Source organism: Mesoplodon bidens (genome assembly GCF_964165515.1).
Source record: "Mesoplodon bidens genome assembly, chromosome: 5".
Classification (NCBI taxonomy): Eukaryota; Metazoa; Chordata; class Mammalia; order Artiodactyla; family Ziphiidae; genus Mesoplodon; species Mesoplodon bidens.
The window spans coordinates 78,635,951-78,663,767 of record NC_138161.1 but is presented as its reverse complement, the minus strand read 5'-3'; the positions used below and the strand labels follow the sequence as shown (position 1 = coordinate 78,663,767).

The 27,817-nt window shown below is 38.1% G+C and overlaps 1 protein-coding gene across 1 annotated transcript in view; it reads left to right on the top strand.

The window, feature by feature from the left end:
• Positions 1 to 18,537, top strand: part of KPNA4 (karyopherin subunit alpha 4) — a 58,560-nt gene extending 40,023 nt beyond the window's left edge. The window contains exons 11-17 of the mRNA XM_081235136.1: positions 580 to 711; positions 4,682 to 4,810; positions 6,163 to 6,267; positions 9,662 to 9,733; positions 11,479 to 11,641; positions 14,460 to 14,554; positions 16,481 to 18,537. Coding sequence (XP_081091262.1) covers positions 580 to 711; positions 4,682 to 4,810; positions 6,163 to 6,267; positions 9,662 to 9,733; positions 11,479 to 11,641; positions 14,460 to 14,554; positions 16,481 to 16,579 — 795 coding nt within the window. The 3' untranslated portion in view covers positions 16,580 to 18,537. The remainder of the gene's footprint in view (positions 1 to 579; positions 712 to 4,681; positions 4,811 to 6,162; positions 6,268 to 9,661; positions 9,734 to 11,478; positions 11,642 to 14,459; positions 14,555 to 16,480) is intronic.
• The last annotated feature ends 9,280 nt before the right edge of the window (positions 18,538 to 27,817 follow it).

The window sequence follows — 27,817 nt, the reverse complement described above, 5'->3', positions numbered from 1 at the left end:
GTCTTGATCTGCAGCTGTGGGAGATTCCTATTTGGGAAGTTGCCTCTGGTTTTATAAGGCAAAGCAAACTGGTTGGAAAAGATGAAAGTACTATAATCCTAATACTGGAGTATCGGCTTTAGACCTACCTTGAATATATTCACCTAGCCCAGATGTTTTGAACCACCGTGTATGTTGGATACATATACTCTTTCCACCTACATGCGTTTATCACAATGTCCTTGGACCTGGTATCCCTCAATCTGAGCATTCGGGAAAGAGAATGCCTTTTTCTCATATTTTATGTGCTATGTAGTGTGTTTGTATCTTTGTGAGTTAAGAGTGGATACCAGTCTGTGAACAAGATCATAATTAACCTAAATATCCTAAATATGGCTAGAAGATAAGATGCACACACTTGATATAGACGTTCATAGATGACGATGCTTAGTATAATATAGAAGATTGATTCCAGTGAATTTAGGTGACAGAAAAGGGAAGAAAGAAGATAGTAGAACAATCATAGGTTAGTCCATATGGTTAAGAATTTTTGAAATGAGAAAATATTCAAAGGCTATTTGAATTTTTTTTATTCATTAGATATTGGTAGATACGGTCTGGGCCCTCTCTTACCTTACTGATGCTGGCAACGAACAGATACAGATGGTAATAGACTCTGGAATAGTCCCTCATTTGGTTCCTCTGCTCAGCCACCAGGAAGTTAAGGTTCAGGTGAGTTTTTTATTGATAAAAACATGTCACTGTTTGCTTTAAGTGTGACATTTGAACATGGGTAATGTCAATAGTGTAAAGTGTTTTTTTAGCCTAATAACAACATATCTGTGATGAAAAGAGTGTTATTATATCCCCATTTAAAAGATGGAGAAAATGAAATAGATTACTACACGAACCTCCTCCTCCCCCCCAGCCCCCCCCCAAAAAAAAGCCAAGTTGACTTCTTTGTAAATTACTGATTTCTAACGTAGACCAGGGCAGTTCATATGGCAACTTGGGTAGCATCTGAAACAAGTACTGATTATTTTTCCTACTTTTCCTATTTTTCTTCTTCCACTCTCCTGCTCCTTCCCCCACCCCCCTCCCCCCAACGGCTGTCCTTTTTTATTCTCCTTCACTGCACCTGGCAAGTTTAGTTAATGCTTAGCTTCACTGGCACTGTGATAAAGGCTTTGTACTGAAATGTGCTGCTTAGGGGCTTCCTAAATTGTCTTCTCTCAGTTATTTAAAATCTTTTTCTTTAATTTTGTTTTGTTTTATTATTTTAAAATCCTTCCATATAAATATTTATCCCAAAGAATCTGCATCTAGAAAGAGCCAAAAAAGAGAAGGTGAGAAGTTCACACAAATATTATAAGCAGTAGCTGCCAAACTACGGTGGTAAAGGGAGATGCAGCAAGCAGCAAGCTCTCCCTATCCTTCTGAGGTAAATAGCATGCTTTAATCTTAGAATGACTAAGAGCCTATAAAGCACAATAATAGCATAAGGAAAACTGTTAACCTGATTCACTATTTCTCAACCATGGCTGGACAATAAAATCAGCAGTGGGAAGCCTAAAGAAACAAAATTAGTGTATTTCCCTTGCTCTACTTCTAGAAATTCTGTTTCAGTAAATCTGGATATTTCCTAGAAACCTGGGCTGTAAAAAGCTCTTTAGGTTATATTCATATACTGTCAAAACGGAGACCCACTGCTATAAAATTTAAGCACTTTAAAGAAAAGAGGGAACACTTAGCTAAATTCAGAAAAATTGATTAATAGAATAATTTGTCATTCAGGGTTATTTGTGGTTTATTTTAAATATTCCTACTAGATTCTTACGAAGTTTGCATTTCTTAAGTGTGGTACTTATGCCTTGGTATAGGTTTTTGGTTTGCATTTTGTTTTTGTTTTTTCAGAATGCATCTTCAGTTTTAATACTGGACTTTATTGAGAAAATAGGGCTTGGACTTTTACTTGAGCCAACTCTCAAGGAAAGTTATGTTCTGTACTTTACCTGGTAACTAATAGAGATTTTTTAAAACTTTTTTAACTTTCATGCCATAATTTAGGAACATAGAAAGAAAAATGTAATGAACTCTGTAGGTTTCCTCTATATCACTACTTCCCTGCCAAATTATTTTGACACATATTCCAGATATCGTCTAATTTCACCCAGGTTGCATCTCTAAAAAGTAAGGCTATTTTTTTTTAATATATCCACAATACCATTAGAACACTTTAGGAAACCGTAATGTTAAAATCCAATCAGTATCTGAATTTTACTTATTGCCTCATTTTTTTTTCACAATTTGACCAAATCAGTATTCAAACAAGGTCAACACATTGCATGTGGTAGCTATGTCTTTATGTTTCTGTTACTCTACAACTTCCTTCTCCTTTTTTTCTTTCCCCTGTTAAATTTATTTGTTAAAGAAGCTAGGCCACTGCAAAACGTTTTTTTTTTTTTTTTTTTTTTTTGCGGTAGGCGGGCCTCTCACTGTTGTGGCCTCTCCCCTTGCAGAGCACAGGCTCCGGATGCGCAGGCTCAGCAGCCATGGCTCACGGGCCTAGCCGCTCTGCGGCATGTGGGATCTTCCCAGACCGGGGCACGAACCCGTGTCCCCTGCATCGGCAGGCGGACTCTCAACCACTGCGCCACCAGGGAAGCCCTGCAAAACGTTTTTGAAAGAAGTTGAACAAGACCTAAATCAGTGGAAAGACATCCATGTTCGTGGATTGGAAGATTCAGTATTATTAGGATGGCAGTGCTTCCCAAATTTATCTACAGATTAAATGCAATTCCTGTTAAAATCCATATGGAAATGCAATGGACCCAGAAATAACCAAAACAATCTTGAAAAAGAACCAAGTTTGGGGATTTCTCACTTCAAAACTTGACTACAAAGCTAGAGGAAACAAAACTTTGTGATTCTAGCATAAGGATAGACATATTGATCAGTGAAATAGAATCAAGAGTCTAGAAATAAACTTACACATTTATGATCAGTTGATTTTCAACAAGGGTGCCAAGAAAATTCCGTGAGCAAAGAATAGTCTTTTCAGCAAATGGTGCTGAGGCTACTGGATATCCATATGTAAAAGAATGAAGTTAGAGCCCTACTTCACACCATATTTTTTAAAAATTAACTCAAAATGAATCAAACAGCTTAATGTAACATTCAGAAGTATAAACCTCTTAGAAGAAAACACAGGCATAAATCTTCATAACCTCAGATTAGGCAGTAGTTTCTTAGATATGACACCACAAGCAACTAAGAAAAAAATAGATAAATTGGACTTCCAAAATTAAAAACTTCTAAGGAAACAATCAAGAAAGTGAAAAGACAACCTACAGAATGGAAGAGAATGTTTGCAAATCATATATATGAAAAGGTATTAGTGTCCAAAATACATAAAGAACTCTTAAAACTCAACAAAAAAAAAATGACAACCCAATTTTAATATTTATTTATTTATTTATTTGGTTGTGCTGGGTCTTAGTTGCAGCAGGTGGGCTCCTTAGTTGTGGTATGTGGCCTCTTAGTTGCGGCTCAAGGGCTCCTTAGTTGTGGCATGTGTGTGGGGTCTAGTTCCCGACCAGGGATCAAACCCAGGCCCCCTGCATTGGGAGCGTGGAGTCTTAACCACTGCACCACCAGGGAGGTCCCAGCAACCTAGTTTTAAATGGTTTAAAAATTTTAATGTTCTCCAAAGAAGACATACAGATGGTCCATAAGCACATACGAAGATGTTCAACATCCTTAGTCATTAAGGCAAAGCAAATCAAAGCCACAGTGAAGTACCACTTTATACCCACCAGGATGGTATAATCAAAAAGACAGTAACAAGTGTTGGCAAGGATGTAGAGAAAGTATAATCCTCATACATTGCTGGTAGGAATGTAAAATGGTACAGCCTCTTTGGAATATAGTTTGACAGTACCTGGAAAAGTTAGGTGTAGAGTTATTATATGACCCAGCAATTCCATTTCCAGGTATATACCCAAGGGAACTGAAAACATATTCACACAAAAACTTTTGTATTATCTTATTTTCTTTATGGCCATAATTACTATCTAAAATTATCCTTCATACTTACTTGTTTATTGGCTGTTTCCTCTTACAATAATGGAAGCTCCATAGGACCTGGGTTTATGTCTGTCCTATTCACTCCTCTGTTCCTAAATCAGTGTCTGACACAACTTGCTCAAAAAGCATAGGTAGGCATGAATGCATAAAGATATCTTTTATAACATGGGGCTTCCCTGATGGCACAGTGGTTAAGAATCTGCCTGCCAATGCAGGGGACACGGGTTCGAGCCCTGGTGTGGGAAGGTCCCACATGCCGCGGAGCAACTAAGCCCGTGAGCCACAACTACTAAGCCTGTGCTCTAGAGCCCATGAGCCACAACTACTGAGCCCGCATGACACAACTACTGAAGCCCATGCACCTAGAGCCTGCCCTCCAGACAAGAGAAGCCACCGCAGTGAGAAGCCCACGCAACAACGAAGAGTAGCCCCTGCTCCCTGCAACTAGAGAAAGCCCGCGCACAGCAGTGAAGACCCAGGGCAGCCAAAAATAAATAAAACAAATTTATATGAAATAAATATGTATATATCTTTCATAACCTGCCTAACATACCTTTGTGGTAATAAGAAGTGATTCATATAGAACAACATCTCATTAAATCTTTTTATGTTTCAGACAGCAGCACTTCGAGCTGTGGGCAACATTGTTACTGGAACTGATGAGCAAACACAAGTAGTTTTGAACTGTGATGCTCTTTCACACTTCCCCGCACTTCTGACACATCCCAAAGAGAAAATTAATAAAGTAAGTATTTTTAAATACTATTTAATAATTAGCATATACAGTAGCCATTTTCATTTCCAAAATTAGAGACTCAAGTGTCTTTAATACCGTTTATTAACATAAACTGTCATTTAGACATTAAGAGAAAATAAAGTATTTTACTCTTTATGACATGGATTGGTACATGATTTTCCATATATAAAACCGATTGTAAACAGTGCACATTTGGCTCTCTTGGAAATGATGAAATAGAGATAATTGGGTGTTGAATGTTGTATGATTGGAAGATTTTAATACATAAGTAATCTAAGTTTAATATTTTTTAGCTATTTGATAGAGTGTGTGTGCATGTGTGTGTGCTTGTGGAGGCTATGAAAAGGGGGCACTGACTGGTGATGCTGACATTGGAGTGCATCTGAGGCTGTTGTAGAAATACGTGGGTTGTTGATTACAACATTGCCGATGATTATAACCCAAGAACAGCTCACCTAAGTAGCCTAGCACCCTAAACTCTCTAACAGGTTCATTAAACATGATCCTGTGATCTGATCCAAAAGAGCCTACTGCACACTAGGAGTAAAACTTGTTTACTACTTTTTTAAAATAGAGAAAATGTTTCCCTTTAGTAAATTCATATGTTTAATAAGTTTATTAACTTTGGTAAATTATAGCAATATCCTACATAGGACATTAGGTAGATATTTTGTCTTATTTCGTTCTGTATTTTTAGTATGCATTTATTGTCTATGAAAAAAAATGACTTGTAATCATCTTGGTGGAAGTAGCACATTGTGGTGTAAAGGGTAGCATAAAAAGATCATTAAGGTAGACCAATAAAGCAGTCAAACATCTGGTTCCACTTTAACTCTTGAGAGAGATGGTGCAGTGAATGACTATTACAAATAAGTATACTAAAACAATCCACTATTTCAGTTTTTGTGTCTCCATTATCGTGAATAATTGAGAGATTTATCTACTTTGGCTACAACTCAATCAGAACAGAAGAGAGAATAAATAAATGTGAGGAGGATGCTGAATCTCCTTTCCAGTTGTTTTAGGATTTGTATTTGTATTGCAGCTCATCAGTTCCTTAGTATTTGTTCAGCCAAGCTTCTTTTGAGTCTTAGTGTTTGGGAACATTGCTTTCAAGAATTTTTTAGAAGGGTTAGTTCATTATAACTTAGACTAGGGTCATTAGCAATTTGTCCAAAGAAAAATATGGAAAGGGGATAGAGGAATTCAGATTCCTAAATTTTTTATTATAGAACATACTCCATAAAATCAGTTGGACGTTGTAGTGAATGTGCTTTTTCCTAGTTCAGCTGCAGATTTTATTTTTTAATGAGAAATATTGAAAAGGTCTTGTTCTACAGGAAGCAGTGTGGTTCCTCTCTAACATCACCGCAGGAAATCAGCAGCAGGTTCAGGCAGTAATTGATGCCAATCTTGTACCAATGATAATACACCTTTTGGATAAGGTAAGAAAGTCATCTTGTATGTATCTGTGTAAGAGGAAAATAATTATGTGAATATATATTTTTCTGTTTAATTACAACCTATACAATGGCATGAGTAGTACAGTAAAATAGTATTAATATTAAAACTTCAAGCAGTTTTTATATACAGGAAGTAGTTCCTTTTAGAAACGCCGGCCCTTTTTCTATATCATTCTTTTATCAAAATTACCATAGGGCTTCCCTGGTGGCGCAGTGGTTGAGAATCCGCCTGCCAATGCAGGGGATACGGGTTTGTGCCCCTGTCCGGGAGGATCCCACATGCCGCGGAGCGGCTGGGCCCGTGAACCATGGCCGCTGGGCCTGCGCGTCCAGAGCCTGTGCTCCGCAACAGGAGAGGCCACAACAGTGAGAGGCCCGCGTACCGCAAAAAAAAAAAAAAAAAATTACCATTATCCTGAAGTTTATTAAAAATTCACATTACTACTACTGACTATAAATGCTTACATATCGTACCAAGCACTTTACATATATTACTTTATTTCTTTATTACTGTAACTCTGTGAGGTTAAGAATTATTCCCATTTGACAGATGAAGAAACTATGGTATAGACAAATAAATTGCCCAAGATCAAACAGCAAGTAAGTGTGCTATTTAATCATACGCCATATCATTGCATGCTTACATTAACGTTTGGGAAAGAGACAGTTTAAAGTGTCCACTCACAGCATGAGGGTTTTTTTCTCAACACTGATCTGTTAATTAAAGAGAGGATATCTTGATCTTCTTTTCTTCCATGTTTCCTACAAACTGGTAGTAGAGGCTAATTTCCTGTAAACTGGTAGATCGGGTTCAATTTTTAGGCAGAAATACTTAATGCGCTAATGATTCACATGAGGAGAAACATTCTGTTTGTCCTACATTTAGTGATATTTAGATTAAGTCAGCTCAGACGTTATCAGCCTGTTCCAGCCAATTATTATAAAGTTATTCATCATTCTTTCACATAATGGTTTTTCGGCAGTCATGATGATCATTACCTAGATCACTTATTATACTAGGAACTGCAAAATGATGACGTTGTAATTCTGCCATTCTTTATGTATTAGCCATGATTCTTCAATAAAGAAGAAAAAAGAGCTTTTCCCTATCAACTGTTGGTTTACTCTAAAATATATTTCATATAGGAAAGGCAAGACAAATGTTTGATTCTTGCTCATTATCACTCAGTTTTTAGAATGACATGGTTCCCTAATGACCTCAAAAGGAGACGAGTGTAAAGTTTTTAGTGTCATTAAGGAAATTATGGATTTACATATGTGCATATTTTTTATATAAGTTTTAGTCCTTTGTAGTTATTCTTTCTGACATTCAGGTTGTCCCTGACCAATGGGAACCTCTTAAATTTGGTGCCTGTGTCTTTTTTACATCACTGCAGTAGTTTTTGAGAGCTTCCTACCTTTTGGATGTGGTATGATTCCCAGGCTTACCTTGTATATTTTCTGATCTACGCCTGGAATTAACTATTTTCCAGGGTGTCCTGGTTCCTTTTTGTAGCAAATGGTATTTAAAGATCATAGTTCAGGTACTAAGGATGATCATTGCTACAGGTTGTCGTGGTATCTAGGCTTGATGAACAAAATAGGTGATAAATTTTTTTTAAAGAAAGTGAAAAATATGCATATTGTAATTTTATGAACATGAGATTCATAAAAAACAAATCATGAATGAAAGGAAGCTATCAGATATTACTGGGTATTTAAGATAGCAGTGTTTTTATTTTTCCTTCTTCGATTTTATATTTTTATCTCTTACGCTGGAAATCTTCCAAAAACATGAACATAATTACTTGAGTTATATATAGAGATATATAATATAAAATCTATCAAAATAACAAGACTACATTGACACTAACAACATGATTACTCCACTTTTGAGATTTCCTTGAGGACTTTTTTGTCTTTAGGATGTATTCCATCAATGATGTACTTAAAAATAATGTCACTTGAAATAATTCCTGTATGTGTGGTTAACATACACAACTTGATATACAGTTAGGTTATTTCTGTTTGTTTTTTATTTGGGGGAATTACTTTAGGTTTTGTTTTTTATTTTTCTTTTTTTATTTTTGGCCACACTGTGTGGCTTGTGGGATCTTAGTTCGCCAACCCAGGATAGAACCTGGGCCCTCAGCAGTGAGAGCATGGAGTCCTAACCACTGGACCACCAGGGAATTCCCTTGTTTTTTATTTTGTTGTGGTTATATGAAGCATTTATAGTTTCCAAGTAAAAAATATGTACTTTGTTTTCAAGGTGTATACACAGATGTCTAACTTCTGTTTCTGTCCATTTCTCCCTGTTCTTTCCCTTCCTTTACAGATGATCATTTTTATTAGTTTTTGGTTTATTCGTCTATTGTTTATACTTTAAATATAAGGAAATGCCTATGTAAAGTTTTTTCCATGTTTTTTGCCATGTTGTATTTAGGATTACTGGATCTACAAATAGACATATATGTAAATTTGCTATATAATGCCCATCCACCTCTAGAAAGATTGTCCCGTTTTACACTCCTACCAGTCTCACCAACACATATTTGGGATTTCTCAATCTGATAAATAAGAGTAGATAACCCACTGCAGTTTTTCTTTTTTTGAAGTATAATTGATTTACAGTGTTGTGTTAATCCGCTGCAGTTTTAATTTTCATTCTTATTTACATATTTATTTCTTAATATATCCTAAGCATTTTTCCAAGTTGCTAGTCATCTTAACATTAGTGGCTGGTTATTATTTTATTCTTTAGATTTGCTATAATTAGTTACTCCTCTATTGTTTAAGTTGCTTTTACTTTCTGACTCTTATGTGCTACTAAGACATTATATGGAAAGATACGTAATATTACTTTGTTTTGAATTATTTGCTTGGTGAATTCTGAAAGGTGAGATTACTAAATCATATATATGACTTTTTAAATGATTTTTAAATTTATTTTATCAATTTATATTTGAAAGACAATATATGAGGGTAATGTCTTTGTGACAGTCTCATTAATGGTGGGTATTTTCATTTTTAAAACTTCATGTGTTTAAAAGGATACCTTACTCTTGACATTTCTTTGATTAAAGTACAATTGTACATTTCCTTTTTTTTTTGACTGATTTTATTTTATTTTATCATTGACTTCATTTAATCTGATATTACTGAACAGCAATATCAAGTCAATTTGTTGCCGGGAAAGTTCACAAAAAGGAATCTCCATTTGTTTAGGGTAATTTGAGTTCAAAGCCTTATCTTTATTATATGAATATAGAAAGGCTAGAAGAAAACCTAGGGGAATAAGCAGTTGAAAAATCATTTCAGAAAACACCTTTTCCAGTTTACCCTATATTGCAATTTGTATCCTTTGCTTTTACAGGGAGATTTTGGCACTCAGAAAGAAGCTGCATGGGCCATAAGTAACTTAACAATTAGCGGAAGGAAAGATCAAGTAAGTTCAGCTCTTATTTATTTCTCAAAACTGATAAAATAACAGTACCAATAATTCTAAGATTTAGATTTTAGTAAATCATAATTTAACATAATAGCAAGATAACAGGCATTCTGTGATATATAAAAGTGTCACCTTGACTTTCTTTAGTTATATTTCGTAGATGTGAAGTGTTTTCTTTCCAGCTTTTTGGCCTACAAGAATTTTCTAATCCGTGGTAAGATGAAGCACTTACGGTCAGGGTTGTTCTTTTTGTTTTTTAACAGTGTTAAGAAAAAAACAAGACTTTTTAGGTTAATAGGGCAGAATGAAACTGCCTCACAGATTCTCCTTACAAATGAACAACAACAAAAATTATCTGGCAGCAAACCAAACAAGGAACTAAACTCAACCAAAAAGCTGGGACTAAGAACTAGGGTGAACAATTTGAGGTGCCTAGGGCATAAAATATTAAGAGACACTTACTCTCATAGTTGTGCAGGTGACAAAGCTTAACATTATGCCAACTGGTGAAAAAAAATGAGTTTTAAAGGTCCCAGATATGGGGGACTTCCCTGGTGGTCCAGTGGTAAAGAATCCTCCTTACAATGCAGGGGACATGGGTTCGATGCACTACAGCTACACGATGTAGTTGCACTACAACTACTGAGCTGATGGATCTCAATTAGAGAGCCTGCTGCAAACTCTGAGCCTGCACTCTCTGGAACCCGCGCGCCACAACTAGAGAAGAGAAAACCCACATACCGCAGCTAAGACCCGTGCAGCCAAAACTAAATTAAAAAAAAAAAAATTCCCAGATATATTTCACAGACAAGTAAAAAAGGATGAATTTGGAGCTGATAATTGTCACAAATAAGCTATAGACTGGTGGTGACCAGTGAATCCACTCAAATATGAATACAGAGTAGAATATAAATATAATACATGGAAATAACTAAATAAAAAACTGATAGAAGAATATTTTGCAGTTTTTATGGAACCAATAGAATAGCAAATTGAGAGGTGGCCAGGTATATATGAGTGCTAAATGTTATAGCAAAGAGAGGATGCTCTCAAATTGAACAATTATAGTTTAAAAAAATAATCATCCAGCCTCTTAACTGATTTCATAATTTCTTAATGTTAGAAAGGATCTCTGAAGGAAGTACTCCTTATGGCAAAGAAATGTGTCATATGAAGTTGAGTGATTCCTTCATTTTCACTTTAGTTTTTTTTTCTAAGTTCATGAAAAATAAACATACAACATTAAAAAGAAAAAAAGGTTAGGTTAATGTAGTCTAACTTAACGTGTGAGAGGTGAGGTCATATTTCCATATTCAAGATTTTAAAGTCAAAATTATTCCAGTGAGGACTTCCCTGGTGGTGCTGTGGTTAAGAATCCACCTGCCAATGCAGGGGACATGGATTCAAGCCCTGGTCCGGGAAGATCCCACATAACACGGAGCAGCTAAGCCCGTGTGCCACAACTACTGAGCCTGTGCTCTAGAGCCCGTGAGCCACAACTACCGAGCCCGGGTGCTACAACTATTGAAGCCCGCGTACCTAGAGCCCGTGCTCCACAACGAGAGAAGCCCATGCACCGCAACTAGAGAAAGCCTGCACGCAGCAACGAAGACCCAATGCAGCTAGCTAGATAGATAGATAGTAACGAAAATTTAAAAAAAAAAATTATTCCTGTGAGATAATAGGGTGCACGAATGAAGTTCACTTAACACTTATCATATCATGGTATTTTCATTCTTCAGGTGGCCTACCTAATCCAACAAAATGTTATCCCACCTTTTTGCAATTTGCTGACTGTAAAAGATGCACAGGTTGTGCAAGTAGTACTCGATGGACTAAGTAATATATTAAAAATGGCTGAAGATGAGGCAGAAACCATAGCCAATCTTATAGAAGAATGTGGAGGTAAGTTTATTATAAGCTGTTGATATTATTCCACATTTTAATATTCTTTTTGTAACTACTTTTCTAACTAATACAGCACTTCTGTATTTTTCTGTCTTAGATAATCAAGTAACAGAATAAAGTAAATACTGTATTCTATATGTACAGTCCTGCTCAGCTTCTTGCATATGCTTAGGTAACTGAATTGTTGCCATATATTGAACAGGCACTGTGCTAAGGTATTGGGAAGACAGTGGTAAACAAGACACAGTCCTTGCCCTCAAGGCATGTAGTCTAGTCATGGAGATAAACATGAACTGATTTAATGTGCTAATTACCCTAATAGAAATGTACAACAAAAGGAAATACCCTAATCCATCCTGGAAGAAGCAGGAAGTGACACCTGAGCTGGATTTTGAGAGATGAATAAGGATTAATAAAGTAAAAAGGGATGAAAGGTGTTCCAGGCAGAAATAACACCATGAGCAAAGTCTGAGGTGAGAAATAGCATTCAGCTAATTATAAGTAGTTTAGTGTTGCTGAATCACAAAATATGAGGTAGAAACTGCCAAAAGATAAGGCTGCAGACTTAGCCATTGACCAGGCCCCTGCAGTCTTAGAAGCTTTGTAGCACAGCAGATACTTTAGGGCAGTGGTTCCCAAATCTGGCAGTGTACCAGAGCCACCAGGAAGGTAAACAACATGTCTTAGCTTTCAACCCTTAGGATTAACATGTAGACAGAACATGGAAGTCTCAGATATGGCTGTGGAATAACATGTAAATGTTATCAACCTGGATAAGCATAAAAGTAAAGATCTTTCTGATCGAAGTTGAGAAGTAAATGAAAGGAGGGGAGAGGTAACTAAGAGTAGGAGAACCAGTATCTTCAGCTTTCTTAGTAGAGTTCAGAGGCTTGAAAATTAATAAGAAGTAAGTATTTGTAAAGTTACTAAAGTGACAAATGGAACAACAACAAAAAATGCATAACTATCAAGTTGGGAACAGGACATGGAGAATACTGTTAGGGAAATAATTAGGAAGGGAGTACCAGAAAAATTAAAAGCAGGAATTGTTAAAAATTTTTCCTACTTGTATGTTTTTTTCTTTTACCATATAAACATTTTCATTATTAAAAATTTCTTTTTATATATTAAAATAAAAATATAGACCATGAGCATTGCCTACTTCACTGGAGGCGAGCCCTAGGAATATGTATCTTATAAACTTCCCAAAGGATTCTGCTGTAGGGTATGACAAGCCATTGGAAGATTTTACCTAGTGAATTGATGTGTTTAAATGGAGCCATGGATATGAGGGGAATGGAACCATTAGAGACAAGCAGGAAACCACCTAGGTGGTTTCTATATATTGTGGTGAGGCCACAATAAATGAAGGCAGTGATAATAGAGAAAAAGGGGAGATGACAAGATTCAAGAAATGGATAGACTTTAAGGTTTTTGAGATTTGATTATAGAGTATTGAGGGTAAGGGGAACTTATTAGTCTGTCTCTCAGATTTCAAACTGTTGTTGATTATCACCAGTAAGAATATGGTATAATAAACTGTAAATGAAGAATGGCAAATAACAAATTGTGTTTGGATAGTTTGAGTTTTAGGTACCTGTGAAATATCCTTGTGGAATTATCATACATGTTTAAGATTTTCAACATCTGAAGCTCAGAAAAGAAATGAAGCCATAGATTTATAAGTCCTCAGCCTATATGTAGTAGTTAAACTTTTTCATGGAAGGGCCTCATAAAGAGAGTGTGAAAAGTGAGAAACATACCCATAACAACTTCCTCCACTTAAAGAATAGATAAAGGAAGAACACTCATGAAAGGGCAATTTCACTTTAATTCAGAGGCCTTAAAATTAATTATTACTCCTATAAAGCAAAACAGTGTCCAGTTTGCATATCAATAGGTTAAGTTTATATATTCTGCCTATGATTTAATAAATTTATTAATATTTACAGGGAAAATTCCCTTTTCCCCTGAAATACTGTGGTTGATCTTGATCATTTTTCATTATACTTTAATAGCTGTCTTAACATTCATATTTATTAATCACGAGTACTTAAAAGTTTTTTCCTAAATGCTCACTAGAAAAGCTTGGCAGATGCTACAAAGTAGAAGGAATTTGCTTTTAACTTTTTTTTTCCCTTGCATCTTTGGGGATGTGTGTGTGTTTGTTTGTTTTTGGCCATGCCACATGGCTTGTGGGATCTCAGTTCCCTGACCAGGGATTGAATCCGGGCCACACAGCAGTGAAAGCCCAGAGTCCTAACCACCTGGCCACCAGGGATCTCCCAGCTTTAACTTTTTTTTTTTTTTTTTTTTTTTTTTGGCTGTATGTGGGCCTCTCACTGTTGTGGCCTCTCCCCTTGTGGAGCACAGGCTCCGGACGCCAGGCTCAGCGGCCATGGCTCACGGGCCCAGCCGCTCCACAGCATGTGGGATCTTCCCGAACCGGGGCACGAACCCGTGTCCCCTGCATCGGCAGGCGGACTCTCAACCACTGCGCCACCAGGGAAGCCCCCAGCTTTAACTTTTAACAAAGCAATTTTACATGTTATTACTCTTTATAAACACTGATGTGTATAGTTATTCTGCTGAGTAGATAGATGTCCCATTGCTTATGTTTATATGTAGTTAGACACTCAGATAATTTTTTAAGATAAATATGCTATATCTTTGTGCATAAAACCTTTTTATTTATAAGATTCACCTTTAGAATAGATTCCTCAAAATTGGATTTTGTGTTCCCAAGATTATTGTAACTTTTTTGTCACTGCTTTTTAAATATTACCATTATTTCACTTCATAAAATTTCTTACAGGACTGGAGAAAATTGAACAACTTCAAAATCATGAAAATGAAGACATCTACAAATTGGCCTATGAGATCATTGATCAGTTCTTCTCTTCAGATGATGTATTTAATAATTTTATAATTTTCTTAGTTTTATGTATAAACATAAGTCTGGATGAAATGTAAGCTAGGACGTATATGTATGTATTTTGGGGGAATGGAATTGAAATAGGTATATGACAGTAATGTTACTTATTTCAGAAGTATAAATATTTCAGTATTTTAAAGTCCTTCAAGGTATTAAAAAGTAGTACTAGCTCTAATGGCAAAAAAAAAAAAAAAAGTATAAGAATTTTTTGACAGTGAATAAACCAGGCTTTATTTTACCTTGATGTCTTTATAAACAAAACAGTGAAGCCTAGTATATCCTATAATAAATCCATTATGACAATAATTAATCTGTATTTGAATATATTGTCACTGTTATTTTTAGTTGGTGACCAAAAACTAATACAAAGATAGATAGATAAAATGAAAAAAATTATCAAGAAATATAAGTATTTCTTATAATAATATATATATTACTATATAATGTAAGGTATAGTCCAGAAGAGTATCTTCAGATTGTCAGTATATGGTAGTTGAAATTAAAGAATTATTTTTAGTATCACCTCTTTGGGAAAGTTTAATCTAAAATTAAAGCAGTTGTTTCTTAGGAAATTATAGTGATTATAGATAGGACCACCAGTGGATCTCTTGAATGATTTTCTCAACTTTCAAAAAACAAAAAAATGGAATGTTATTAAATATTTTGTTAAGCATGCATGATTTGAACATTAACTTGACAAGGACAGTACTAAAGAAGAATTACAGATTATCAAGCTAAGTCCTATCTAGAATATATTACTAGTTGAAAAGCATACTGTTTTAAAGGTAGTTTTTGTCACATGTCTTAAAAGTTGGATTTTTAGAAGTCCTAATTGATAATTAGGTATACATAAAGCCTTATGATTTCTGGTACTTTAACGTGCAGGTCTTGTCTACTCTGTTGCATCATGAAAAGAATAATAAAGATGATGTGCCTATTTATAGGAACTACACTATAGGTGCATAATTTTGTGGTATTTCAACATTTAGATATAAAGCATATAGAAAGAATATTATACATTTTTAGCAGAGCTATTATTTTACTACTTTAAGCTCAAAAGTCATTTGTCTCTAATTGCTATTAAAAGATAAACCAAAGAATACACTTACTCTCCAAAAGTGGTAGCATTACAGTGAGTATACTCTGAGATGTAGGACCATCTCCAATGTATTACTTCTCTTTCATTATTTCAGAAGATATACGTTTTGCATATTCTCTTAAGTTTCCTCTCTTTTTGGCATCCCTTAAGAAAAAGCCTGTATAAAGTGTTTCAGGTTTCTAAAGGGCTGGTAGGACAGTGTTGGCACCCATCATCTCCCATACTTTTTTTTTTTAATTAATTTATTTATTTTTGGCTGTGTTGGGTCTTTGTCGTAGTGTGCGGGCTTCTCATTGCGGTGGCTTCTCTTTTTTTTTTTTTTTTTTTTTTTTTTTTGCGGTATGTGGGCCTCTCCCGTTGCGGAGCACAGGCTCCGGACGCGCAGGCTCAGCGGCCATGGCTCACGGGCCCAGCTGCTCCGCAGCATGTGGGATCTTACCAGACCGGGGCACAAACCCACGTCCCCTGTATCGGCAGGCAGGCTCTCAACCACTGCACCACCAGGGAAGCCCCGCGGTGGCTTCTCCTGTTGCGGAGCATGGGCTCTAGAGCTCAGGCTCAGTAGTTGTGGTACGCGGGCTCTAGAGCGCAGGCTCAGTAGTTGTGGCGCATGGGCTTAGTTGCTCTGCGGCGTGTGGGATCTTCCAGGACCAGGGCTCGAACCCGTGTCCCCTGCATTGGCAGGCGGATTCTTAGCCACTGCGTCACCAGGGAAGCCCTCCCATACTTTTTAAATGGAAATAGTACTACAGTGCTATTTTTTTAAACTAATTATCACCTTCTTTTTCCTTTTTTCCCTTAGATTGATGAAGATCCTAGCCTTGTTCCAGAGGCAATACAAGGTGGAACATTTGGTTTCAATTCATCTGCCAATGTACCAACAGAAGGGTTCCAGTTTTAGAAAGATGTTGTGGAAGTTAGGTACAATGCAGCACTGAGAGATATATATATACACATATATATAAAAAGGTTTGATCCATCAAGCTTGGCTCATGGGATCTGCTGCTGCATTAAATCGGGAAAGAAAATGTGAAGATTTCATTTGGAATCACAGAAAATGCCCAAATGAGGTCAAGATGGCGAGTGGGTGCGAGTGAGAATGAGTGGCAAAATGTAATGAAAACTTTACATGAATGCTTATTTAGGTTGTTCTGAGTAAAAGGGCTACAGGTCACAGATCTTCAGTGCCTGAGGAGGAACATTGACATTATACCAGCTGAGGGGAAAGTGCAGTAATGTCATCTTCAAGCCTTGTAAGCATAAAAGAGAATAGGATGCCCATATAAGTCAAAGGAAAATGAGCCCAGGCCTTGCTATGAAGCAGTGTGTGAATGGACAATGTTGAATGAATGTCTGGCTCAGTGATAGAGAGCCAGGTTCATCTTTGAAATCTAGGGCTCTTCATTCATGAAGCAGACTCCTAGTCCTGGAGTGACTGTGTACGAGAGTATGGTTGTGGTGCTGTATGTGAACGCATGCAAGCTTGATTTGCCTTCAGGGGGCTGATAACAAACCTAGTAAATCATCAAAGTGAGATCATAAGTGTTACTGTACACTGGACATGAAAACAAAGACCAGTTCAGCAGCAGACATTGGTGTACTCTGCAGCCTGTGTTTTCTATTTCCCTTCTTCCCTTTTCCCACCCCTCCTTTTCCCCCCGCCCCTCTTTTTTTTGTGGGTTTTTTTTTTTAGGTTTTTTTTTTGTTTTTTTTTTTTGTGGGGTTTTTGTTTTGTTTTTAGTTTTTATTTACTTTACCTAGTATGGCTTTTTAGTTGCTTCTCAAGTCAGAAAACTTTCAGGAAGGTTTCCCTGTGCATTTGCACCAGATGAATGTTTGATGCTATGAAAAGCTTTCCATATCATCAAAACTAATTTGTGTGGATTTTTGCATGAAAAAAAAATCATAAATTTCCCTCAAAATAGACTGTGTTGCAGTACACAAGTTACCATAATAGTATAAAACAGTAAAATGTGCTTTAAAAAGCCATCCTTTTCATTTTCAGAGATAACATAAAGATCTTTGCATGACGTAAATCTACAGCCTAGTTAATTTTTAGATTTTGTTGAGTCCTGTAAAGAAGAAGAAGAAAAAAGTTTCAGTTGTGGTAGAATACCGTGCTGTGTTTAAATGTTACTTGTTTTCAAACTTTGTTTTCTATGAAAATGATATGGAAACTTCTAAAATGGAATTTGGTGCATATGTACTGCTGAATAAAGACCGATGAAGAGGTTTGAGTAGATGTACAAATCAAGTAATGGTTTGAACACCTTTAATAATATGCCTAATCTGTTCAATTGTTTTAGAATCTTTTTATCTTAGATGTAGGCAGCCATGAACAATCTATTTTGAGCCACTTTAGGGAGAAAACTTTGTATTTTTAAAACTTGCATAAAAGTTATGCAAGTGGTTTTTATAAATTGGAATAATACCTCAGTTTCGAGGTTATGCACACTAAATTAAATGTGACATAAATTAATTTGTACAAAAAGAACTCTTTATAAGGTGGCTCATTGTAGGAAATCCTGTGCCTTCCCCTTTGAGCACAAGTGTTGCATGAACAACAGTTTGCTATAAGAAACATACCAGATTAGCCACCATTAGCATCTATATCTACTTTGTGTTTAAAAATCAACTGGTAATTCTGAAACACTGTAGAATGGATAAAAATTATTTTGTGATCATAACTCTTTGTTGAACTAGAGTATTTTTGCAGCATTCCTTGTCATCAGAAACATGGTTAAAGTTTAAAACTAGAAGCAGCAGAAAACTAGCTTGTAAAATTTATCCAAGTAGATTGCAGGCTAGGCTGTCTTGGGGAAATAAACATTAAAACTCAAAGCAATGTTTTACATGGGGCGTGTGGTGTGCTGTGTGGATTTTTTCATGTATTAGTGTAAAGTTAGAGTAACTCAGTGGCTTATGTTTGCTTGTCTTTCATAAGCTTTTGATGTAGACCCAATATTACAGAAGAAATTTCTTAAATTATTTAATTTCAGTATAGACGTATTAATATTCTAACTGACTGAATTTGTTCAGGTGACACCATCTTTGCTTCTACTTTCTCCCTGTCCAAACCAAGATTTTGACCTTCCTTCACCCCTCCAGCAAAATGGACTGAGAGAGACAACTTGAGCTATATTTTAAGTATTTCTGTAACTACAACATATGGTTCCAAATAGACTGCATACAAAGCATGGTTTTTACAACTGGCTTAAGTTACCAGAAGGTGAACATAATAGTACTTTGCATAATTCATGTTTCTTAGTAAACAAAAACCTGGTTCAAAGTAAGCCAATGAGGTTGTAATAGGCCAAATGATTTTATAGAATAATTTTCTTACAGATACAGGACTCATGGCAGCTTGCTTATTCAAGGCCTGCAGGAGAATCTGATCTCAGAGAAGGCCCTAAGCTCTCTTTTAAAGGGCTCGCCTGATTAAATCAGGCCCACCCATTATAATCTCCCTTTTTTTTTTTTTTTTTTTGAGGTACGCGGGCCTCTCACGGAGCACAGTCTCTGGATGCGCAGGCTCAGCGGCCATGGCTCATGGGCCCAGCCGCTCCGCGGCATGTGGGATCTTCCCGGACCGGAGCATGAACCCGTGTCCCTTGCATCGGCAGGCGGACTCTCAACCACTGTGCCACTAGGGAAGCCCTATAATCTCCCTTTTGATTGACCCAAAGCCAAACTGATTAGTACCTTAATTATACCTGCAACATCCCTTCCTCTTTGCCTTATACCATAGCCTAATCACAGAATGATATCCATCATATTCACATATCCTGCCAACACTTGAGTAAAGGGGATTATAAATGGTATGTACACCAGGGAATCTTGAGAGCCACCTTAGAGTTCCTATACCACAAAGAAATACTAGTATTTAGAGCTGGAGCAGTTTAGAAGTGATCACCTAATATATTGCAAACTTATTTTTAGATGAAGGTTACCTGTGAGAATCTAATGAAAACTTTGGACCGGCTTCCTTCCAAAATGCATATACATACAGTTTTAGGGGTTCTGTGGGAGTCTGAATTTCAGAATATGAATGAACTGTCCGAGTCCCCCGCTTCAGATGATAGAGTTGTGAAGAAGTGACTTGATCAAGGCCAGACAGCTACTAAGGGCTAGAGAAGACCCAGATTGTACCTCCCATACCATTGGAAGCTATGCTTTCAGTTACTGTTCTAAAACGGAGTTCATTTAAATTTGTGAGCCAATGCAAAAAAATGTTTATGCAGGTTTTCATATCTGTATTTTGAGGAATGGCTAACACTAATTCTTATAGAAGCTTGTCTGTGAGTTTTGAAATTACAGTTGACCCTTGAACAGTATGGACTTTGCAGGCCCACTTAAATGCCAATTTTTTTTCACTAAATACATACTACAGGGTCAACTACTTTAAATCATCTTTAGATTACTTGTGATACCTAATACAGTGTAAATGCCATGTAAATAATTGTTAAGTACAATGTAAGTGCTGTGTAGCTAGTCCCTTGAACAAAGCTGGGGTTAGGGGTGCCGGCCCTCTGCACAGTCAAAAATCGAAAATCCTCATATCTGGTTCCACATCCAAGGATTCAACCAGCCACAGATCATGTAGTACTGTAGTGCATATTTAGTGAAAAAAGTCCATGTATAAGTGAACCCAGGCAGTTCAAACCCATATTGTTCAAGGGTCCACTGTATTTGATTTCTTTGAGTTTCCAAAAATTGATCTTTCATTATGGATATTAAGAAGGTGAACTACAAACAGGCCAATTTAGCTTGAATCAAAAAAGTTACCAGTTAGGGTTTCCCTGGTGGCGCAGTGGTTGGGAGTCCGCCTGCTGATGCAGGGGACACGGGTTCGTGCCCCGGTCCAGGAGGATTCCACATGCAGCGGAGCGGCTGGGCCCGTGAGCCATGGCCGCTGAGCCTGCGCGTCCGGAGCCTGTGCTCCACAACGGGAGAGGCCACAACAGAGGCCCGTATATGGCAAAAAAGTTACCAGTTAACTCCTGAGGTTTAATGGATTATTTACTTCTTAAACTTGACATTTTAAACATTTAAGGAGAAAATGGTTTTTCTTTTTAACAAGCACATTAATGAAGTGTATACTCTTTAAAAATATAATGAAATTATGCACATATGCCTATAAGTAAAATCAAAGTGCACATTTATAGTCTTATTGTAATGAGTTAATTCCTAAGTTGAAGATGAAAAAAATGAAGACTTGTAAAGCCTGTATTCCAGTGTGATCAGAAGCAACTGAACTGTAGTGTCACATTGCATATTAACTATCATGTCATTAGTATACAGGAAGGTAGGTTTAATGTTTTTTCTCTTAAGATACAACTAAGCAGTTACATTAATTTTGAATATTCTAAATGCAGGCCCTTTAGGTGACAAATTTGGTTCAGGATGTCCATGCCAGGATGTACTGTTTATAAAATTGACTTGACAGCTGCTACTTGGCGTAAAAGAGCAGCTGAGTGTGGAGGAAAGTAAATACCGCCCTGCAGATTCTGATTTACCTCTTACCAGAGGCCTGCGCGCCTGTCTTTTTTTTTTTTCATTAATTAATTAATTAATCTTTGGCTGCGTTGGGTCGTTGTTGCTGGGCACAGGCTTTCTCTAGTTGCAGCGAGCGGGGACTACTCTTAGTTGTGGTGTGTGGGCTTCTCATTGCGGTGGCTTCTCGTTGCAGAGCACGGGCTCTAGGCACACGGGCTCAGTAGTTGTGGCATGCGGGCTCAGTAGTTGTGGCACGTGGGCTTCAGTAGTTGTGGCACACGGGCTGAGTAGTTGTGGCACGTGGGCTTCAGTAGTTGTGGCCGCGGGCTCAGTAGTTGTGGCTTGCGGGCTCTAGGGCACAGGCTCAGTAGTTGTGGCACACGGGCTTAGTTGCTCCGTGGCATGTGGGATCTTCCCAGACCAGGGCTCAAACCTGTGTCCCCTGCATTGGCAGGTGGATTCTTAACCACTGCGCCACCAGGGAAGTTCCTGCACTCCTCTCTTATCACTTACATTTCTGGCCCAATTTCCACCTTCTCTCCACAAGTTTTGCATCTTTGCAGCTCTAACTATGCTTACTCCAGGTTAACTTAGATTTTCCAGACTGTCAGTTCTTCCAGTTTTATTCTTTGTGAAGAAAATTTGTTATAACCTTTTCAATTTTTTCTATTATTCTTCAAGCATGAATTCTACTTCCATATCATTCATTCAGTGTCCCATCCTCTCTAGTCCTCTGGATTTTGAGCATTCCGAGTCACCTTTCCCCCATACTTTCTACATGGTTACGTTTTTACTGATTTTGTAATTGGATACTATAATGCTAATATCCAACACTTGGACTCAACTTAGGAGGGTATTTCTCTTAAAAAAAAACAAAAACAAAGAAACCCCTGGCGGTCCAGTGGTTAAGACTCCACGCTTCCACTGCAGGGCGCACAGGTTCCGTTCCCAGCCGGAGCACTGAGATCCCACATGACACACAGCCAAGTCATTTTGGCTCATAGTTGTGGGGTTGGGAAGCAATCGATATACCCTTAGTCTCTCCTGCCTTACTGCCGTACTTCTTGTTTCTCAGGGGTTGTCCCCACTGTTCAACTCATTAACGTAAAATTTATCTATTACCTATTATGGGTATTTTCTGTCTCCAACCATTTCCCTTTGTACTTGCTAAGTGTGCTCCCTCCATGAACAAATTACATTCTGCCTCAAATCTAGTAGCTCCCGGTGTGATCTACAAGATGCCCAACCTATGTAACCATATAACTGATGCAGAGAAACTGGTTTTTATCTCTTTTTCTCCCCCTTTGAACCTGTTTAAGATGGTTATAGGAAAGCTGTTAAGGAGCTGTGAAGGTACCTAAATAGTTAACTTTGTTCCAGTCTGAGTCAACTAGTGATGTACTGAAAAGTTTGTTTCCCTGTTCTCTCTATCCCCGGGTAACTCTTTATTGCCGTTCTTCCCAGCTGCAGAGAGTAAAGAAAGCTAGAGGTAGCAGATAGGAAGTGTCTTGTTTGGATCCTGATTTCTCAACCACTTTACATACCTTGAACATTCCAGATATCTGTCTCCTTCAGGACGCCAAATATATCCAGTACCGTCTACTACCCTTGCCATCCCCATTAGCTCTCACTTTGCAGTGTGTGTTTTACACCGATGGTAATTTTTCAGTCTGTAGAGTCTGTTCAGTCGCTGCTCTACCACTTCTGCATTTTAGTCTTTCCACTACATTGTAAGCTTCTTAAGGGCCAAAGTCAGCAAATAAACAAAGCTCTGTAAACCCCATGAAAGTGCCATGAGTTCTGTGGACACTCAAAGGTTTGTGATTACAATACAACCTCTCACATGAACTGATAGTAGTGACTATTTCTAAAACTCTTCAAGTTGGAATTTTTCAGTTTGCCTCATTGCATCTGAAGTGTAGAATGCTTTCTGTAGGAAGGCATTCATTGCCAGATGAATGCTCATTTCTTTATTTCCTTTTTTCACTTTTGATATTCACCCAGTGTCAGATCTGGATATCTGACACAGGATATTGCAGTGCATCGTCATGTGTATTTCAAATACCAGCCTTCCATAATATAAAGCAGGGAGTAACCTAATATATAATACTATTGATGCAGTTAATTTTTGAAATGTGTGATTTATTGAAATATCTGTATCATAATAGTGTTTTTACAAAGAAAGTATCCAAACCATAAAGGTAAGTGATTACTGTTTTAGTCTATAGTATGAAATTATTAGAATGCTTTTTGGTTATTGATGTTGCAGTGTTCTTTGATTAAAATAATTACATGAGCTTTCTTCTACCAGACTAGTATTATACAAATTTTTAGATGCTAGAAATAATTAGGAACAAGCCCAAGGAACTCCCTCAGTTTTATCTAGTCCTGATCTAAACAGTTCTGATAATCACCATGGTGTTTACTCATTTTTTCCTGTTCAGTGTTGCAGAGGCCTTAAGAGCAAATTCATACAGTGGCCCGTTTGATAGAGTTTCTGGCTTCATATCCTAGCTCTGCCACTTAACTCCTGTGGAACCTTGTAAAGTTACTTGAGGTGCTTCTGGTTCTTCATCTGAAAAATGGAAAATGTAGTAATGCCTACCGAGTGGGTTATTTTGTGGTTCAAATGAGTTAATTCATGTAAAGCACTCAGAATAACCCTATGTAAATAATAAGCACAGCAGCTAGCAGAACTTCCCTTTAACTTTTGCTGGAAATAAAGGCAGAAGCCTTATTTCTTACGTTTAACAAATACCTGAGAACCCATGTTGGGCTAGGCATTAAATCAGGAGTTAGAGTATGAAGCCAATTAAAATGTGTACTTGCTCTCAATTTAGTTTACTGAGGGAAAGACAGTCAAATGGATACATTAAAAGCAGTAAGTAGAGTGACAGGTGTACGTGGTACCTTTGGTAAACCCCACTGTTTGGGGACTGCATCAGAGCATTTGATGGAGCATACAAAAACTTTAGACTTACTATCTCTAAATTCATTATCTCCAACTTAAGACTTTGTTTGGCTATTCAGACTTTAATTTTTTTTCAAATTCTAACCCTCTATTTCTCCCTCATTCTTAGTAGATTACCGTTCCTATTTTAGGGGCGGGGAGGTGGCAAAGAGAAACTATATGAGAGAAACTCCCTCAGCTAGCTTCCAGCTTAGAGACTTATATTAGAGGAGATAGATAGCTTTCCTCATAACTAAGGCAGTCCCATTGTCTTCATTCCTATCTCCTGCTACTTCTCAGGAATCTCACACTATGAATTATGGCTTTTCTCTCCTTTGTATTCAACTGTTCCCCTTCAGTGTGATCCTTCCCATTAACGTTTGAACATGCAACAAATACTTCCCAACATAAAAATGAAAGTGCAGCCCTCCCTCCCGTTCCAGCTCCATCCTCCCCTTACCACCACAGCCAAAGTTCTTTTAAGAAGTTTGCTTCTTCCAGTTGCTCAAGCCTCATTCTCAACCCATTAGTCTCTCATTTGCCCTCATCACTCCATAAAGCCCTTGAAAAATCACCAGTGCCTATATGTCACTAGATTAAATGGGCAATTTTTTGTCTTTATCTTGACTCAGAAAAACTAGACACTTGACCACTCCCTTCTAGATTTTCACAAATTCACATTATTTTTCCTCCTCTGACCATTGCTACCTCCTTCCCTCTCTCTCTCCCCTCCCCCGCCAAACTCCTAGCCAGCATTTTTTCTCCTTTCTAGCACATGCTTTTCCCTGTCATTAAATGTTTAAGGGGTTTAACTCTCAACCCAGGGTTTTCTTCTCACACCAAGCTTTAATCTATGCAAAGATAGAGTAATCACACTTCAAGGATCAGCTATGACATGCCACTGATTCCCAATTTAGTATCAGCTTTCTCTAAAATCTCCATACTGCTTCCTTGAAATTCCCACGTATATACCTGAAAGGCAACCGCAACTCTAGCTTGTCCAACACTAAGCCTATGATCTTCCTCTCCTACCACCAAGCATGTCCTCTTGGATTGTTCCCTATCTCAGTGAGTATCAGCTCCTCTTAGTTCTCCAGAATGGCTCTTGCATCCTTTCACTTATCCCCATTTCTACCTCCTTAGTCCAACCATCATCTCTTTTCTTGAGCCATTGCAAAAGTCTATTAAAATGGTTTCCGTTGGCCACTGTGGCTCCCTTTCAATCTGATCTCTGCATTAAAGCCAAGAGTGATGTTTCTAAAATTCAAATCTGAGTGTGCCAGTGTTGTTACCTAGAACACTTCATATCTTATCACTGCTCTTAGAATAAAAAGCAACATTCTTTTTTCTCTTAAGTTATTGGAAATTTTATTATTTTAACATTTTATTTGTTTATTTATTTATTTATTTATTTATTTATTTATGGCTGTGTTGGGTCTTCGTTGCTGCACGTGGGCTTTCTCTAGTTGCGGCAAGTGGGGGCTACTCTTCGTTGCAGTGCACGGGCTTCTCATTGCAGTGGCTTCTTGTTGTGGAGCACGGGTTCTAAGTGTGTGGGCTTCAGTAGTTGTGGCACACAGGCTTAGTTGCTCCACGGCATGTGGGATCTTCCTGGACCAGGGCTTGAACCCATGTCCCCTGCATTGGCAGGTGGATTCTTAACCAATGTGCCACACGGGAAGTCCCAGAAATTTTAATCATGTGCAAGAGTAGAGTAAAATAATAAATCCTCATGTACCCGTCAGCCAGTTTCAACCATCATCAACACATAGTCAATCTTTTTTTTTTTTTTTTTTTTTTTTTTTCTGCACCGTGCTGCTTGCAGGATCTCAGTTCAACCAGGGATCGAACCCGTGCCCCCTGCAATGGAAGTGTGGAGTCCTAACCACTGGACCACCAGGGAAGTCCCAACACATGGTCAATCTTGTTTCACCTCTGGCCCACCAACTTTTCCTATCTCCCTTGAATTATTTTGAAGCAAATCCTAGGCATTTCATTATGTATCTCTAAAAAATTAAGAACTTCTACTTAACATAACCACAGCAATATCACATCTTTAAAAAATTAACACTTCCTTCATAGTATCTAGTCCATGTTCAAATGTCCTTGACTTAGCCAAAATCATTAACGTGGCCACAGCCTTTCATTTTCTGGCCCCTGGCTGTTTCTTTAGCCGTTTTTTCACGCACACCACTCTCCTCTGTGCTTTGACTCCACTGGCTTTTCAGATCCTCCTTTCATGAGGCCTTTGATTTTGTTTTCTCTGCTAGAATATCCCCTTCCCCCTTTCCTTGTTCATCTCTCAGCTTAAGCATCACTTTCTAAGAGAAACTGGCACTTACTGCCCCACTTAAATTCCTTTATTAAAAGCTCTCATAGAGGGCTTCCCTGGTGGCGCAGTGGTTGAGAGTCCGCCTGCCGATGCAGGGGACGCGGGTTCGTGCCCCGGTCTGGGAAGATCCCACATGCTGCGGAGCAGCTGGGCCCGTGAGCCATGGCCGCTGAGCCTGCGCGTCCAGAGCCTGTGCTCCGCAACGGGAGAGGCCACAACAGTGAGAGGCCCGCGTACCGCAAAAAAAAAAAAAAAAAAAAAAAAAAAAAAAAAAAGCTCTCATAGAATTCCATTCCATTTGTTTAGCACACCTTGAAGTTCACACTTAAGATTCATACAATACTAGACTATAGCAGGAACCATGTAGCGCATTGCCTGGAACATAGAGCACAAATATTCTTTCTCTCGCTCTCTCGCTCTCTCTCTCTCTCTCTCTCTCTCGGGTCTTAGTTGCGGCGCAGGCTCTGTTGCAGCACTCGGTCGTCTCTGTAGTTGTGCGTGGACCCTAGAGTGCGCAGGCTCAGTGGTTGCAGCACATGGACTTAGTTGCCCCGCGGCATGTGGGATCTTAGTTTCCCGACCAGGGATCGAACCAGCGTCCCCTGCACTGGAAGGCAGATTCTTAACCACTGGACCACCAGGGAAGTCCCAAGAGCACAAATATTCTTTAGATGAATGAATAAATGGATTTATGGGAGCAAAGAGGATGGATACTTAATCCAGACTTGGGGAAGAGGAGTTGTCAGGGGAGGCTTCTTGGAGGAAGTAGGGCCCTCCTGACTGACTCAAGTGTTAGTCAGATGAAGTGGGGGGCAAGGGCCTTCCCCAGTGAGCAATGTCAGGGATGGGGAAAACGGAATCATTTTTAGTCTAAAAGTTGACATCAGGGTTGGTGGGAAGGGACCAGAACAAGCAACACATAATATGCTTTATTTAGGAGGAGAGACTTAGGGATTTTAAGTGGGAGTGTCATTGTCAAATTTGAACTTTAAAGTAAATTACTGTGTCAACTTTGTTGAACATGGATTTCAGGAAGATAAGAATAAAGGCAGGAAGACCAATTGGCAAGCTCTTAGAGCAATTGGGCATGAGAAAAGGACGTACTGAATAGGGCAGTACACAGTAGAAATAGAGAAGAGGGAATGGCCTAAAAAATATTTACAGGTATATCCGTTATCAGTTGTCTTTCAGCTCCAAGTCCACCCTTCTTTGCCCTACTTTATGACGCTGCAGCTGGCTAGTGTTAATGTTTTTCCATTACCAGCTAGCACAATGTTTGGCTTTGTCAATAGAGAGCCCGGGAGTAACACCACAAGACCATTGTGGCAGGATGATGCTTCTGGATGCCAATTGTCCATTTT